Below are 17,208 nucleotides of genomic sequence, written 5' to 3' on the forward strand. Positions count from 1 at the left end.
TCTAACAATGGATGTATTACAGAATAAAATATGTATTACCATTTGAATTAATGTGATGGTTTATTTGGGAGATGGGACTGCATTCCAGCTGACTTGGACGTGCTCCCTCGTCACTAGCATGCAGCGTGGTCATCTATCCAGATGTGCTCTGTCCCTGGTACATCTATCCAGATGTTCTCCTGCCTCCCTCTGTCCGTCTCTCCACAAATCTCTCTCCCACGTCTGTCGTCTGCTGCTCATCAGGGCCATTAGAACTTTCATTTGGACAATGGAATTTGGCTGGATTATAGCATATATTTCCATTTGCGATTCACATGAGGCATGCAGCTATTGCATACTGGTTTAGAGGCATATTTGAAGACCTTTTCGTCCTCAGTCACAAACAGTCTGCACAACGTGACAAACCGTTCTAGTGGAGGCATGCAGCATGGTCATCTATCCAGATGTGCTCTGTCCCTCTCCAAAAATCTATGTCCATCTGCCGTCTTCTGCTGATCAGGACCATTAGCGCTGTAATTTAGACAACTGAGTACTTGGCTGGATTATATTCAGAATATCTATTCATGAAAGCAGAGCTGACAGAGAGCGGCCAACTGGTGTGTCCTGGAAAAAAATGGTCCTAAACTGAGTGAGAGGGAGGATATTCGTCAATGGCCTGTGTTCCTTGTTGGAGGCATGGGCTGAAGCCAAGAAGTAATTTGAGATTCCAAATATATGCTATTGCATAGCCCTACTACCGGAGAGGAGGAATATTTATATGTGCTTACAAAAATGTGCATACCATGAGAAACTGTTCAAATTGAGACCATTAAACACCTTTTTAGGCAAGCATAGACAGGGCTTTAGAGATGTATTTATTTTTTACCCTAAAATAGATTGTCTATGGTGTAAAGGTCACTGACATTGGTGTATTATTATAATGAGGTAAGAGTACACTTGGAAGCGCTGACCCGAGCAACAACAAAAAATAATCTAAAACTTCAACAGTCTTGACCGGTATGTTTTTCTTGCACATTAAGAGACTGTTTAAGGACCTGATCATTTTTCCAAAAATGTATTAATGAAAATAGAGTAGAGTAGAACATAACATAATGTTGAAAAGAACAGAATAGGCTAAAATATACGAAAATATACTGAACAAAAATATAAACACAATATGCAGCAATTTCAACGATTTTAGTGTGTTACATATAAGGAAATCCGTCAATTGAAATTTGGACTCCCGAGTGGTGCATCTCAGTGCTAGATACAGACCCTAGTTCGATTCCAGGCTGTATTACAACTGGCCGTGATTGGGAGTCCCATAGGGCGTCACACAATTGGCCCAGCGTCGCCCGGGTTAGGATTTGGTCGGGGTAGTCATTGTAAATAAGAATTTGTTCTTAATTGACTTGCCTAGTTAAATAAAGGTTCAAGTAAAAACAAATCAATAAAGACCTAATCTATGGATTTCACATGCATGGGCTTGGGGGGCATAGACCCACCCACTTGGGAGCCAGGCCCAGCCAATCAGAATGAGTTATTCCCCACAAAGGGGCTTTATTACAGACATAAATACCCCTCGGTTTCATCAGCTGGCTGGTCTCAGACGATCCCACAAGCGAAGAAGCTGGATGTGGAGGTCCTGGGCTGGCGTGGTTACATGTGGTCTGCGGTTGTGAGGCCGGTTGGTAGTACTGCCAAATTCTCTAAAATTACATTGTAGGTGGCTTTTGGTAGAGAAATTAACATTTCAATTCTCTGGCAACAGCTCTGGTAGACATTCCTGCAGTCAGCATGCCAATTGCACACTCCCTCAAAACTTGAGACACCTGTGGCATTGTGTTGTGTGACAAAACTACACATTATAGTGGCACTTTATTGTTCCCAGCACAAGGTGTACCTGTGTAATGATCATGCTGTTTAATCGCCTTCTTGAAATGCCACACCTGTCAGGTGGATGGATTATCTTGGCAAAGGAGAACTGCTCACTAACATGGATGTAAACAAATTTGTGCCCAACATTTTTGAGAAATAAGCTTTTTGTGAGTATGGAACATTTTTGGAACCTTTTACTTAAGCTCATGAAGCATGGGACCAACACTTTACATGTTGCGTTTAGATTTTTGTTCAGAATACATGACGTGTCCATAGTAAAATGCCCAGCGATGACACACGGCTCCAACTACTACTAACTATCACATGGAATTCTGAAAGGGACTTGGGAAGTTTCGGTTCATGGTGAGTCACCACAGTACTCGTGGTCACCAGCGCGGGGAGAGAGACTCCAGTCACGCCACCCTCCCAGCACTGTTCGGTGTATGATTGCCGCGATGCAGGCAGGCTATTCGTCCAAGGAATAGGATCGTAGTTGGAACACTTTAGAGAACAGGTGGTCGGTAAAACGTTAACGTTTAGACGGTATGAAGAGACGATGAAGATTATTGCTGTCTGTTTGTTTGGAATACAATCTTTTTGACACCAAAGGAAATTCATAATTGGAACATCCTACAAAGTAGTGAGGAATACACCTCAACGGAAGTACATCGGGATTCGGGAACTAATATGAAAGTGACAGTGTGTTTTGGGAGAACCAGGGTGGTGGTTCCTTGTGGCAATGGAACTATTAAAGTCCACAGTCTTATCGAGCAAGCCGCCATGAGATATAAAAAGGCTATTGCGAAGGTAGGAAGTGTTTTTTTAATGAATTTTTGCAATGGGTGTTTTTGTTCTTCTGCGGTAACATTGTAGCAAGGCTGTTGCAGTTTACTCAATATGGCGATTTTCTTAGAGAAAGATGGGGAAGGGGAATACAGAAAATCATTATTGTTTGAATGATTGATTGATTGAACGACATGATTGACGTGGAGTGGCGCTAAAAACAGAGCGATGCACAAAGTTGCCCTAGCCTAGCCCATAGATAGCAAACCCTAAAATGTGAACATTGTATCAACTGTGCCAACAATGTTACAACAACATTAGGTGCAACAGATAAATATGTTGTCAAACTTATATAAGCGAGTCCTCACGTCTAAACTGGCGGTAGCCTAAAAAGTGTAGGCTATAACAATGCTATTGCATTCGTCCACAGATGTTATGGCAACGATGCTAGAGCAGTGTTGTGGTACAATCACAAGAAGCTCGAGTGTGCTGTGTGTGTGTGTGCGTGCTTTGGACTGATGAACAGTATCGGACCATGAATGTGATTGACAACTATCAATCAAGGTGTAATTTCGCGCCACAACGCAACGTTCTCACCGGTCTAGAATCCTGAATCCAGGCTTCCTGGATTGCGCAGGCAGGGCCTGGAGCGGAGGTGGGGGGTGTGTTTGTACGGTACGATTATTCTGGATTCCTCTGGAACTGGCCTAATTAAACGCACTCATATTGCAATATTTATTTCTAACCTACCCTACTATTGACGTGCTTATTTATCAAAGGCCTATCAACTATAGTCTAGATTGTAATGTTATCATATTCATGAATAGCTCTAGCCTACCAAATGTTAATCAACTGCACTCTAGCTTACATTTACTCAAGAGTTTGCCACGTTATTTACTAATGTTTAAAACATGAATCACTTACGTTTATGTTCATACATGCATGGTCTAGACTAGTGTATACTTCTTGAACTTCATAGTCCATGGTGCACAGATTGCCCAGACTGATCCATCTTCCCACATGTTATTTAGTAAGAACACTCACATGAGTAATGTAATCAGAAAGGGATCCTTCACATTTTCGAAATTTGCTTCCATTATTTCCTTAATTTAAGTAGCCTATCAACACTAAGCATCTGTTAGTAATACTCTTAAAAGGCTTCTTGTTTTTAAGTGTCAATGTGCCAGGCTTTTAGCCCAGGGCTGAATAGGGCCTGATTGCAAGTCCTTTTGTGGCACTTTAATGGTCAGGTTTAGGCTCATTAAATTAAATTACTACTGAATGAATTCAAATGTGTTACTGTTGCTATGGCCGGTGCCAACATTGACTGGCCCCTGAACAATGTGTGACAACATTACTATTGGAGTCACATCACTGGGACCTTTTCATTTAACAGAGCTCTGTCTAAATGCTTTGATGAACCAAAGCTGGTATTGCAAAGATATTTCTTTACAGGGAGCTGTTTGTGCATGGAAAATTGTTCAACATTTTCCCTCTACCAGAGAGGGGGAGGACGTGGCCGGAAAGGCTATGAGAAGGTATGAGAAGGGTAGAAGGGATGGTTTTACGGTGAGGACAGGAATGAGGTTGGGGAGTGCTTAAGATTGAATTATGTTTTAAAATGTTTTTGTTTCGTTATTGAATTGCTTGTCAGAGAGAAAGGAAAACTGTCTCAAAATGGTCCCTCTGTCAAATTTCCTGGCTTCTTAGAGGTTAAGTCTAGATTGAACCAGTTTGTCTACACTATTCAATTTTATGAAGGCCATGTCTCTTAAATTACAACTTCTTACACAAATATACATTTTCACACTCAAGTGCTGTCGCTTCAGGCACCATACACTCTTGGTAGGCTACCTACCTCACATCTTGACACCTCATTATACACAGAAGGGCACTTTCTGTTCAGCACATGCTTTTCAGCTCATGCTGTGCAGTGCGAAGTCAAACAATGACTTTGGTCATATAAATACGAGCTCCTCCCTCCCTTCTCCACTGACTTGTAACACAAACGCTAACACACTCCCCTGGTCGGACATGGTTGCTCCTTTTCCATGGTTCAGCAGAATGAAGGCGACTGCTCCATTGATCCAGCAAGTGTAGGTTTCCCCTTTGGAGTTCCACTTTGCCCTCTATCCTCTATCAACGCTAGACTATTTTAAGGCAGCCTGGTCTGCCGGTAGCCTGGTCTGCCGGTAGTCTTGGGTACCAGTGTTTTTAGATAACGTTCCACTCCTTGCCGTTCCTGTCATTTGCCAAAGATCTGTATACAAGTTTTTGGCAAATGACAGGAGTGGCAAGGAGTGGACAGTTAGCTAAAAAGGCTGTTATCTGGATGAGTCTGCCAGGGCTTAACACAATGGAACCTGAGCTTTGGTACTATGCCCATTGAAGCTGTGAAGAGAGACCCTTCACACAAACTTTGAAGAGACACAGGCACACACACAGGCTAACACACACTCTCTCTCTCACACACATATACACACACACACATCCATTTATTGTTATTTTCCTGCATTATTGATGTTGTATTGTAGATATACTACTGTTCAAAAGTTTAGGGTCACTTAGAAATGTCGTTTTTTTTGTTGTCCTTTACAACATTAACAATGTCTACACTGCATTTCTGATCAATTTGATGTTATTTTAATTGACGACAAATGTGCTTTTCTTTCATAAACAAGAACATTTCTAATTGACCCCAAAGGTCAATTTTGAAAGGTAGTATGTGTTATGGTAGAGTGGTAATAATGTGGTGTTTTATTGTATGTAAATGTGATTGGACCCCAGGAAGGGTAGCTGCTGCCTTGGCAACAGCTCATGGGGATCCGGAATAAATACAAAACTGAAGAGGCCCCACAGGTTTTCTGTGCAAAATTATTATAAAAAAGTAAATAATAATTGGACATAAGACTGTTAAAAACACCAGCAAACCATCTCCAAGTGATTTTAATTTAGGGAATCTGTTCCAAAGTATTCCCATGCAGAATAGATATATAACAGGTTTAAAATGATGTTTTAGTCAGATTTTAAATCTGTTTGGGCTTCTTGCGGTCAATTTGCAGTCTACGAATAATTTGTGTGTTCTGGCCCCCCGGCTATCCGGGGAAAAAAATCGGCCCGCGGCTGAACTATTTGATGATCCCTGCTCTACTCCCTCTCATATTGGTTATGGGAAATTCAAGTTTATCTGTTTCTTATGATTTGTTTTTTTAATATTTTTTTTTTTACATTTGAAAGTTATTAAAAACGCATCCTCTGAACGTGTCCCGGTTGTGCTGGTTATGTGATATGCCTTTTAACAGTCTGAGTGTGAAGGTAGCTGCTGCTCTGTGCATGTGGGGTGTATCGGGTTGGATACTGTGTGTTACAGAAATGTCTGTGCAACACGATACATGTTTTATTCTATGCTGCCCATTGTGAATAACATTAAGAGTCAGACTGACTGATTGGTATCTGGCATGCAGATGCTCTCTCCTCCTGAGCCCCAGCCTGATTGCGCCTATCAGTGGTGAACCCAATCAAACCGAGTCAGTCTCTTGCTGTGTGTTATCGTCCCAGCAGGAGGAGAAGACCCAGGCAGGCTGCTTTAGTAGGGGCCAACCTCTTGGCTTCCCTGTTCTCAGTGGTACAGTACCACTTGGCTGTGTGAATTACCTACTCAAGGACTCTTAACCTCAGCCAATGAATGCAGAGTCATGAAACATGGGCTTTTAATTGATGCTGTCCTTGGCTTTCAAGAAGCACTTGGCTTCAGTGTAGGAGTTGAGATATATCACTTTTTACTGTTGTGGTGGATGGAGTCTGCTCAGTGAGTAAGTCATGAATCTATTGATTCTCAGGAAATGCTTCTTTTTGTTGGAAAATAGTTGCTTGAATGTGTCACGGCGAGGAAACATCACATGTGGTGGGCCTATTTCATAAATGCTGTATGTCGTGAACTGTGGAGAATCACCAACCTGTTTGACTCGTTTGCAGTGTTGCCATACAATTCATGCCCTTCTTAATGAAATGACATAATTACCCATATGATGTGGAGTCTGGACTTGTTAGGACAGGAGTAGCTGAAATGTTGAGGTGAGAACATTTGTTAGGTGGACAACGCTATGATGCTACATATTCACCCAGGGCTTCAGTTTTGTCGTGTGAAGTGACATGTGGCTCAGTGCCTGGCCCGAAGACCGTTGAGAAGAGCCACATTAAAAGGCGCTCTGTTTGTCTTTCATCTTCAAATCAGCTTGATCCCTTTTTTTCTCTTTTTATTTTTATTTTTTTACACCTCATGATAATGGTGACTAAGCTTTCTGTGGTAAGCTTTCTGTGGTAAGCATGGATACAGCCACGTAAAAAAAATAGATGACCATTATAAAACATGCGGTGGAATCATCTGGGGAGATCACAGGTTTTTAGGTTAACAAAGCTCAGTTGGTCAGGAATTCATAATCGATGTGGACGTTTAGATGGTGGTTGGAATCTTTGGTACCCTTAATTCCCGGTGTCTTTACATTTGCTATTGCAGTGCATCGTTAAGGAATCAAGGACAGTGTTTCTGTGGCAATACATGGCATTTTAATTCTGTGGGGCTACGCTTGGCCTATTCCACCTGCCCCTCATAACACTGTCACCGTATGTGTCCTTACGGCCCTACTCAGAATTCTCCCTTTGTCTCCTAGACCAACATGTCTCACATCCTGTGCTGGATGAATGAGCGCTGTCATCTCTGCCTCCTCACACCTCCCAGAGGCAGCCAATGACCCTTTACCTCTAGAGCCCAGCCAGACTGGCTCCTGGATGTCCTTAGACCCGATGCAACTTGAGTGGACTGAAATATCTAGGCTTTCCATGACTGAAAACAAAAGGGAGGCAAAGGGAAGCATTCATGATCTGAGTACTGTAGCAATTCTGTGGATCGGCAGCAATCCTGTGGATAACAGAGTTGTGATTCAGGAAGTAAATTGTACAGTGTTGAGGTCTATTCCATTTAAATTCAGGACATAAGAGGAATGGCCCATGAGGAACATTTGAATTGGAATTTAAGTTTACTTCCTGAATTGAAATGGAATTGATCCCATCCCTGTACTGTATTGTACTTCCCATTTGATATTGCAGTCAGCATGTGAATGTGGGAATGCTGTGCTGTAATCCTTGGCTACTCTCAGCCAGTGAATGGAATTAGGAGAGAGTCAGCTGCCTGTGAAACACCACTAGGGAAACTGGGATGAGCCAGTGGAATGTATGTCAGTGCTCTGCTCATTGGCTCTGGTTTGTCACCTCATTACATAAGACCGAAGCACTTGAGTTATGTCAGAGCTGTTACAACTGACAAATGGGGACATTATGGTAATGATATAGCTAATGAATTAGCTGTTATGCGCTTATATCACTGGAACCACCATGAATATGCCCCCATAGTATGATGACGTGTTTCCTCACTGATACAACGGTGGTCAAGAAGAAATCATTTGAGTCCCAAAAAGCACCCTATTCCCTATATAATGCGCTACTTTTAAACAGGGCCCATAGTGTAATGCACTATGTAGGGCACGTTATACTGTAGGTAATACGGTGCAATTTTTTTGGACACTTTTTTTTCATAGGCCTTGTTCATTTTCACTACATGATCAGGGACAGGGGGCTAGTTTAAAGGACGGACCTGACAACCTCTTGTCCCCTTCAGCTTTCACAGTCTTCTCCCCTCTACTGGTACCCGGTGCTCTTTCCACCTGGTTAAGTAAGCTCTTCACTCTCCTGTCCTTCCGTGCTAGTTACTTTTCAGGGGAATAACATGGTGTCTTAGTCTCCAACATAGTCCTCGCTGCTGCAGAAACCATGAGCTGAGCTACCCAGCAAGAGAGGATGTGCACTGCAGACCCGTGGTGAGACGTGAGCTAAAACTTTAATGCGATCCAATTTGCATTAGTAGTCATTGTTTTTAGTTTGGGTCAAACATCATTCAAGGCAATTTTCCTCTCTGAGAACTAGTGCTGGAACATGGAAAGGCTACAGGCATCTACTTTGTGAATTGATAGGCGTGTGTGAAATAATAGGAGTGAAACTGTTGCAAAAACAGAACGTCGTGTTCAAACAAGACCGTTTTTAAAAACTGATTGAGCAGTACAGTGTGTAAAAAATCAAATCAAATGTTATTTGTCACATGCTCAAAATATAACAGGTGTAGACTGTGAAATGCTTACTTACAAGCCCTTAACCAACAATGCAGTTCTAAGAAAGTATTTACTAAAATAAACTGAAGTATAAAATGTGTGTAAGAAAAATAACAAACAATTAAAGAGCAACAAAATAACAGTGGCTATATACAGGGGATAGCAGTACAGAGTCAATGTGCTGGGGCACTGGTTAGTCGAGGTAATATGTACATGTTGGTAAAGTGACTATGCATGGATAATTAACAGAGTAGCAGCAGCGTAAAAATGGGGAGTGGGGTGTAGAACATGCAAATAGTCCGGGTAGCCATTTTATTAGCTGTTCAGATGTCTTATGGCTTGAGGGTAGAGGCTGTTAAACCTTTTGGACCTAGACTTGGTGCTCCGGTACCACTTGCTTTGCTGTAGCAGAGAGAACAGTCTATGACTAGGATGGCTGATCTTTGGCATTATTTTTGGGACTTCCGCTGACACTGCCTGGTATAGAGGTCCTGGATGGCAGGAAGCTTGGCCCCAGTGAAGTACTGGGCCGTACGCACTACCCTCTGTAGTCGGTCGGAAGCCGAGCAGTTGCCATACCAGGTGGTGATCAACCAGTCAGGATGCTCTCGATGGTGCAGCTGTAAAACTTTTTGAGGATCTGAGGACCCATGCCAAATCTTTTCAGTCTCCTGAGGTCGAATAGGCTTTGTTGTACCTTTCACGACTGCCTTGATGTGTTATTTCGACCATGATAGTTTAGTGATGTGGACACCAAGGAACTTGAAGCTCTCAACCTGCTCCACCCTACAATTATACTCCATTACAGAAAAAGGAGACGCCGTACTGTGCTGTAGAGGGCACATATAGAATGCTCCATAATTTGAATTCATAAAGCAGTGAATTCTAAATAAACACAGTTCAAGTAGATTTCCCATTCAAACAGAATACAGAATGATGTTTGTGTCCTTCCTGGGTCTGTAAGTGACACATGATGGAAGTTATTCATTTGTGGGTCTATATGGTTCAGTATGGGGATCAGAGAGTCATGTAGGCATTATAAAGGCACCAGCTGTGGTCTGGTCATGCAGAGTTTGAATATTTCTGAAGATGAACTTTGTTTCTCTCTTCATTTACATGTCCTCATTAATCATGGATTTCTCTTGAGTAGTCAGTCCGCAAGACTATAGATCTGCTAAGTTTCGATTGTAATGGTGTGTGTATAGTAATACATACTAATGCTGAATACTGTCCATGATAGTTAGCCTTAAAGGTCCAATGCAGCCGTTTTTATCTCAATATCAAATCATTTCTGGGTAAGAATGAAGTACCTTACTGTAATAAGTTAAAATGGTCAAAAATAAACTAAAATAGCTTCTTAGAAAATAGCAATTTCTCAAGCAAGAATTTAGCTCGGACTATCTGGGTGTGGTCTGAGTGGGGAGGGGAAACCTAAAACTTGCTGTTATTGGCAGAGAGGTTTGGAACTACCAGACAGGCCAAAACTCCATCCCACCAAAACAGCCTGAAATTTCATGCAATCTTTTCAAACCGCTCTTAGACTAAACGGGAATTTCACAGTATTATTCCATCGTCCGTAGTGTCTAAATATATATAAAACACAGAAATATCTAACTTTTGACTGTACAGGGCCTTTAAAGATTGCCCTTTAAACATATAACAGACCAACTCGGAAAGGCCTACACTGGGCTTATTTCATTTTGGGATCTCAATGTTATCTTGTTTGTCACATAATCAAACCGTCCTATTAAAAGGATTGGTATTGATTTGCTGTCATTTCTCTCCATTTCCTGGACAAAGTATGACAAAAACAATCCCTGATGCATTGAGCCATTCAGAAACCAAGGTGGCCTTGACAGAGAGTGAGGTTCAATCTATCGTCCCTCTGTTTGAGCCAGTCTCTAAATGAGTGTATGTGGATAGTGTGGCTCCAGGAAAGCCTACACAGAGTGACATGCCAAACAGGAACTCTGGAAAGCAGTGTTTTCTATCCCACCCATGGCCTTGCATGAAGGAATCCTGATTCTTGTTGTTGTGTTAGCTGATGGGCTGAGACAGGCAGGGGTAATCATTACCTTGGACTGTTGAGGATCGCAGTAGCTATGAATGCAACACACACACACACACACACACACAGCTAAAGGGAAGGTTACACATTCCTTATGGTTTTGCATATGTAAATGTTAAAAAAATAAATAAAAAATAAAGTAATGATATTTCACATGAAGTTTCACATGATCACAACCTTTCACACATGGATTCAAATAGTAATATTTTTTTTATTCGATTTCGCAGGTGATACACTGCAAACGTAAATTACTCGTTAGGATACACACAACAGTGCTTTTAACAGTCTTTTGTACATATATATTTTACACACATGATTACATTGTGTATGTTTTTATTATAACCTTTATTTAACTAGACAAGTCCGTTAAGAACAAATTATTATTTACAATGACAGCCTACCCCAGCCCTAATGACACTGGGCCAATTGTGCACTGCCCTATGGGACTCCCAATCACAGCTGGTTGTGATACAGCCTGGAATCAAACCAGGGTCTGTAGTGACACCTAGCACTGAGATGCAGTGCCTTATTAAACCACTGCACCACTCGGGAGCCCCTAAATACAGTAATTCTTATTCAACATGTCGTCACCTGTAATTTGAACTCTCAACCTCTTGGTTCACGGCGTTCTGATCTTCCTGCTACGCCACTACAGTATGTCTGTCAAAGACTGATTTCACATGTATTCCTAGTCTACACGTTGTACTTAAGTAAAGTAAATCTGCTTTGTTAGAAATACACGAGAAATTATTTTATATTTATCATAGTGATACCTCCAATTGCTGAAATAAGTAAATGAAATCAATAGTGAGATTAACGAATAACTAAAATAGCAATGCAGATGTGAGTTCAATTTGAAAAAGTGAGTTCAAACGAATTGTCCCAAAAGAAAAAAGAATGTACTTTTTTTATTGTAAGTGAAAGTGAAGTAATGCAAGTTGAAACTGAAAATGTTAAATAATGTAAATGTACAAAATATTGAATTGCATGAAAATATTTAGAATTCAAACGTGTTGAAAATTGCATTCAGTTGATTTTTGCATCCAATCTTTAAATGTATTTGGTCAAACAATGTATTTTCACTCTTGGTTCTTGTCTTTGCGATGACCATTTTTTTTCCAACTTCCTTTAAGAAATCTTTTCTCCTCACCAAGTTTTAGGTACTCTTTTTGACGTGGAGGCCGGTTTAGCGGGGGACGAGCGTGTTTTTCCTGGCTTCCTTCCTGTTTTTAGCCATTGGTTGCCTGTATTTAGCAGCTATTAGCTTGACATTTCTCTCTGGTCCTTCTCATATCTGTATTGTGTGTCTATATACAGTGCCTTCAGAAAGTATTCATACCCCCTTGGCTTATTCCACATTTTGTTGTGTTACAGCCTGAATTCAAAATGGATTCAATATAATTTTTTCCTCACCCATCTATACACAATACCCCATAATGACAAAGCGAACATTTTTGCAAATGTATTGAAAATGAAATACAGAAATATCTAATTTACATAAATATTCACACCCCTTTGGTATGACACTCCAAATTGAGCTCAGGTGCATACATTTCCTTTGATCATCCTTGAGATGTCACAACAACTTGATTGGAGTCAATTGTTTGGACATGATTTAGAAAGAAACACACCTGTATACGTGTACAGTGCATTCAGAAAGTATTCACACCCCTTGACTCTTTAAAATTGTTCTATTTTCTGTTAGACACATAACCAAGACGCCTTAAAGCTGTAATCGTCAAAGGTGCTTCTACAAAGTATTGACTCGGGTGTGAATACTGATGTATATTAGATATTTATGTATTTCATTTTCAATAAATTTGCAAAACATTTCTAAAAGCATGTTTTCACTTTGTCATTATTGGGTATGTGTTTAGATGGGTGAGAAAACAAACCTATTTAATCCATTTTGAATTCAGGATGTAACACAACAAAATCTGGAACAAGTCAAGGGGTATGAATTAGGGTTAAATATTTTCCCGGTGTTATACAAATGTTCCATCCTGAGAATAAATCAGGATTTCACTACTCTTCACAAAGATTGAATGGTTATGCGTCTCAATAAATAACTGCTATAGCCTACCGCCATCGCGCTTTCAAACTACTCGTGAGTTCTATTGGCTGCTGTATTTAACATTCAGCAAATGAGCTTGCGTCCTTCTTCGAATGCTTTATTGGTATAAGAATTGCGAAAACAAATAATATCCAACAAGCTATTCTAGTCTAGCTTTACCTGCATGGGACTCCAAGAGCGAAGAGTTTTTTTTAAGGAGAGAGGCCAGTTGAGCACAAGTGTCTGCGTATTGCACAAAGAGACAGAGGCTATAAGTTAGAAGCTTGTTATGCATAACCTGTCATGAATTAGTTAAATATAAGGTTAATACTGCATTGAATGTATTACCTAAAAGAGGTAGGCTAGGACATCTATATATAGGGCCATACTGTGTGTGTGTGTGTGTGTGTGTGAGAAGTGGAAGTTTACATACACTTAGGTTGGAGTCATTAACTTGTTTTCCAACCACTCTACTCACTTGTTAACAAACTATAGTTTTGGGAAGTCGGTTAGGGCATCTACTTGTGCATGACAAGTCATTTTTCCAACAATTGTTTACGGACAGATTATTTCACTCAAATTCACTGTATCACAATTCCAGTGGGCCAGAAGTTTACATACACCAAGTTGACTGTGCCTTTTAACAGCTTGGAAAATTCCAGAAAATTACGTCATGGCTTTAGAAGCTTCTGATAGGCTAGTTGATATCATTTGAGTCAATTGTAGGTGTACTTGTGGATGTATTTCAAAGCCTACCTTCAAACTTAGTGCCCCTTTGCTTGAGGTCATGGGACAATCTAAAGAAATCAGCCAAGACCTCAGAAATAAAATTGTCAACCTCCACAAGCCTGGTTCATCCTTGGGAGCAATTTCCAAATGCCTGAAGGTACCACGTTCATCTGTACAAACAATAGTATGCAAGTATAAACCCCATGGAACCATGCAGCTGTCATACCGCTCAGGGAGGAGACGCGTTCTGTCTCCTAAAGATGAATGGACCTTGGTGTGAAAAGTGCAAATCAATCCCAGAAGAACAGCAAAGGACCTTGTGAAGATGCTGGAGGAAACTGGTACAAAAGTATCTATATCCACAGTAAAACGAGTCCTAAATCAACATAACCTGAAAGGACGCTCAGCAAGGAAGAAGCCACTGCTTCAAAACCACCATTTAAAAAAAAAAGCCAGACTATGGTTTGCAACTGCAGATGGGGACAAAGATGGTACTTTTTGGAGAAATGTCCTCTGGTCTGATGAAACAAAAATAGAACTGTTAGGCCATAATGACCATCATTATGTTTGGAGGGAAAAGGGGGAGGCTTGCAAGCCGAAGAACATCATCCCAAACGTGAAGCACGGGGGTGGCCACATCATGTTGTGGGGGTGCTTTGCTGCAAGAGGGACTGGTGCACTTCACAAAATAGATGGCATCATGAGGGAGGATAATTATGTGGATATATTGAAGCAACATCTCAAGACATCAGTCAGGAAGTTAAAGCTTGGTCGCAAATGGGTCTTCCAAATGGACAATGACCCCAAGCGTACTTCCAAAGTTTTGGCAAAATAGCTTAAGGACAACTAAGTCAAGGTATTGGAGTGGCCATCCCTATACCCTGACCTCAATCCTATAGAACATTTGTGGGCAGAACTGAAAAGCATGTGTGCGAGCAAGGAGGCCTACAAACCTGACTGTTACACCAACTCTGTCAGGAGGAATGGGCCAAAATTCACCCAACATATTGTGGGAAGCTTGTGGAAGGCAACCCAAAACGTTTGACCCAAGTAAAACAATTTAAAGGTAATGCTACCAAATACTAATTGAGTGTATGCAAACTTCTGACCCACTGGGAATGTGATGAAATAAATGAAAGCTGAAATAAATCATTCTTTCTACTATTATTCTGACATTTCAGATTCTTAATATAAAGTGGTGATCCTAACTGACTTAAGACAGGGAATTTTTTACTAGGATTAAATGTCAGGAAAACAGAGTTTAAATGTATTTGGCTGAGGTGTATGTGAACTTCCGACTCCAACTGTATCATTTAACAGTTCTATGTAACGCCATGCTGTTCATATACATCATTTATTATAATTTACAGGTTTCTTTCAGTTATTTAGGTGGTTTTAGGCAGTAAATCTCAGTAAACCTACTATGAATGCTTTATAAAGGCACTGTATATTTAAGCGGTGCTGGGGGCTCCCGAGTGGCGCAGCGGTCTAGGGCACTATCTCAGTGCAAGAGGCGTCACTACAGTTCCTGGATCAAATCCAGGCTGTATCACATCCGGCTGTGAATGGGAGTCCCATAGGGCACGCACAATTGTTTTGGATAGGCCCTCATTGTAAATAAGAATTTGTTCTTTACGGACTTGCCTAGTTAAGTATAAAAAAAAAAAGTATATTTAGTATAAGTATCGTGTGTTTGTAGTTTGTCAGTTAGTTGCTTAAAATGTTGTATTTTTGAATTCAAGAGGCTGCATCTAACGTGATAGCTAGCTATCGGTAGCGAACGGCTTTCAAGGAAGGATGGCTTTCTTTTCTTCTTTTTAATTTTTTTTTACATCCACTGCCTGCAAGAAATCCCTAAATGAGCTGTGAACTGTCAATGTCCATCGAATTGCAAAATTGACATCAAGCCTCCAGCCAGCAAGCTGGAGAAAGGCTTTAAGTTGTATGCTCATAATTTGATGTACGCAGGTAAGTTGCATTCTACTGCTGATTATCTGCTTATGTGTAATATTTCTGACTTGTTATTGTTTATCACAGTGTCAAACAGAGACGAGTGGAGAGGTCAGTGTGAGGGCCTGTTGCTACAGGCCAATAAAGAAGAATAAGAAGCCACACAGTCAGAGAGTAGGGAGAAAGCTAGCATATCATTTGTTCAAATTTCACAACCAGTCAGAAGTTTAGATGTTGGAAGTGTACATTCAGCCGGCAGATCCAAAGGTTAGGGATCAAAACATGTCAGGGAGGATTAGTTAAGGGTCGGCATAGGGTTCCAAAAGCTGCCGGCTGTATATCCACTGCCTGAAATGTTTGGTATGCTGTGCTCTTAATTCTCTTGTACTAACAAATAGGCCTAAATATATTTGGTTTAGTAGGCTATATTTCACACTGTCATCAATGTTTTTAATACCTCTAATCACATACTTTTTGTTGTTGCTCTGGGATCAGTTTAGATTGCTTTGGGATTGTGACCCTGTCGTCCTCACCCATCACCATTGCACATGTGTAGCAGGCAGCTGCTCTCTGCAAATCATGCAGTTGCACTGGTCTCCCAGACGGTATACTTCTACTACTTCCTGTTCACAGCTGTACAGAGGCAGAACAATGATGGCACAAACCTAGAACAACTAAGTGTTGTAACAGTAAATTATAGATGCAATTACCATGTCTAGATTTACCCACACTAGCTAAATAATACAATTCCTTGAGATAATCATGTATATCCCTTGATTACTATTTACTGTCAGTGGTCCACATTCAGGGTTGACAAACAGGGTTTTCCTGGTCTACGATTGGTTGTCCCTCTCAGAGGTTGCAAACATGGCTCTATATTTGTCTCGCAGGGTTTGAAACCCGGGCCCATTGACAAGATGGTTATATCCAAGCCTACACCAAACCGCATGGCAGAAGGAGTATGGTAAACTATGAAGTTGTTGTAATTTATTGTTTAAGATCGCATCATTTCTGTCTATTAATTAATTCACTGATTTTGTATTTCTATGTTGTACAGTACAAAAGCACACAAAGGAATGGTTCGACTGTTGCTGGATCTCTCTGTGCTGAAGGTGGAAGAGACTTACAGGGATTTCCACACGCTGGACAAACCCCTGGTGAAAACCATGGGCATGACTGTCGACAAGCCTCTAGTGGACTCTGCTTCCGGGTTGGTGCAGAAGGGTAGTGTCCTATCTTACCAGCAGCCAAAGCTTACAACTAAGCACATCAAACTCCAGCAAGATGCTCCACAAAAAACCATACCTACCTCTAATCGAATACCAGCTTGGGCCATCGCAGTGCATGTTTGTTTCCCATGAAGTGGCCACCTTTTGGGTTGGTTGAAATAAAGTGCCCCAATGTAAAAAATTGTTGATATAAATATCTGCAAATGCAACATGGCACTTTTACCCTACGAAGGAGCCATGCGTACTATTGGCAGGTGCAAGGCCAACTGCTCGTTACTGAGCTCGAGTGGTGTGACTGTCTATGCCCAGGAAGACATGCTTGTGCAGTGACTGCATCTTGAACCTGAGGTCACAGCGGTGATCGGAGAGAAGGCAGAA

General features: G+C 41.0%; 1 protein-coding gene across 4 annotated transcripts in view; it reads left to right on the top strand.

Moving 5' to 3' along the window:
- Positions 1-2,033: 2,033 nt before the first annotated feature.
- Positions 2,034-17,208, top strand: part of LOC112215584 (partitioning defective 3 homolog) — a 595,003-nt gene continuing 579,828 nt past the window's right edge. For all 4 annotated transcript variants that reach the window (XM_042299093.1, XM_042299095.1, XM_042299094.1 and 1 more), the window contains exon 1: positions 2,034-2,664. In XM_042299093.1, coding sequence (XP_042155027.1) covers positions 2,545-2,664 — 120 coding nt within the window. In that variant the 5' untranslated portion in view covers positions 2,034-2,544. The remainder of the gene's footprint in view (positions 2,665-17,208) is intronic.

The sequence above is a fragment of the Oncorhynchus tshawytscha genome, linkage group LG16 (assembly GCF_018296145.1).
Source record: "Oncorhynchus tshawytscha isolate Ot180627B linkage group LG16, Otsh_v2.0, whole genome shotgun sequence".
Taxonomy (NCBI): Eukaryota; Metazoa; Chordata; class Actinopteri; order Salmoniformes; family Salmonidae; genus Oncorhynchus; species Oncorhynchus tshawytscha.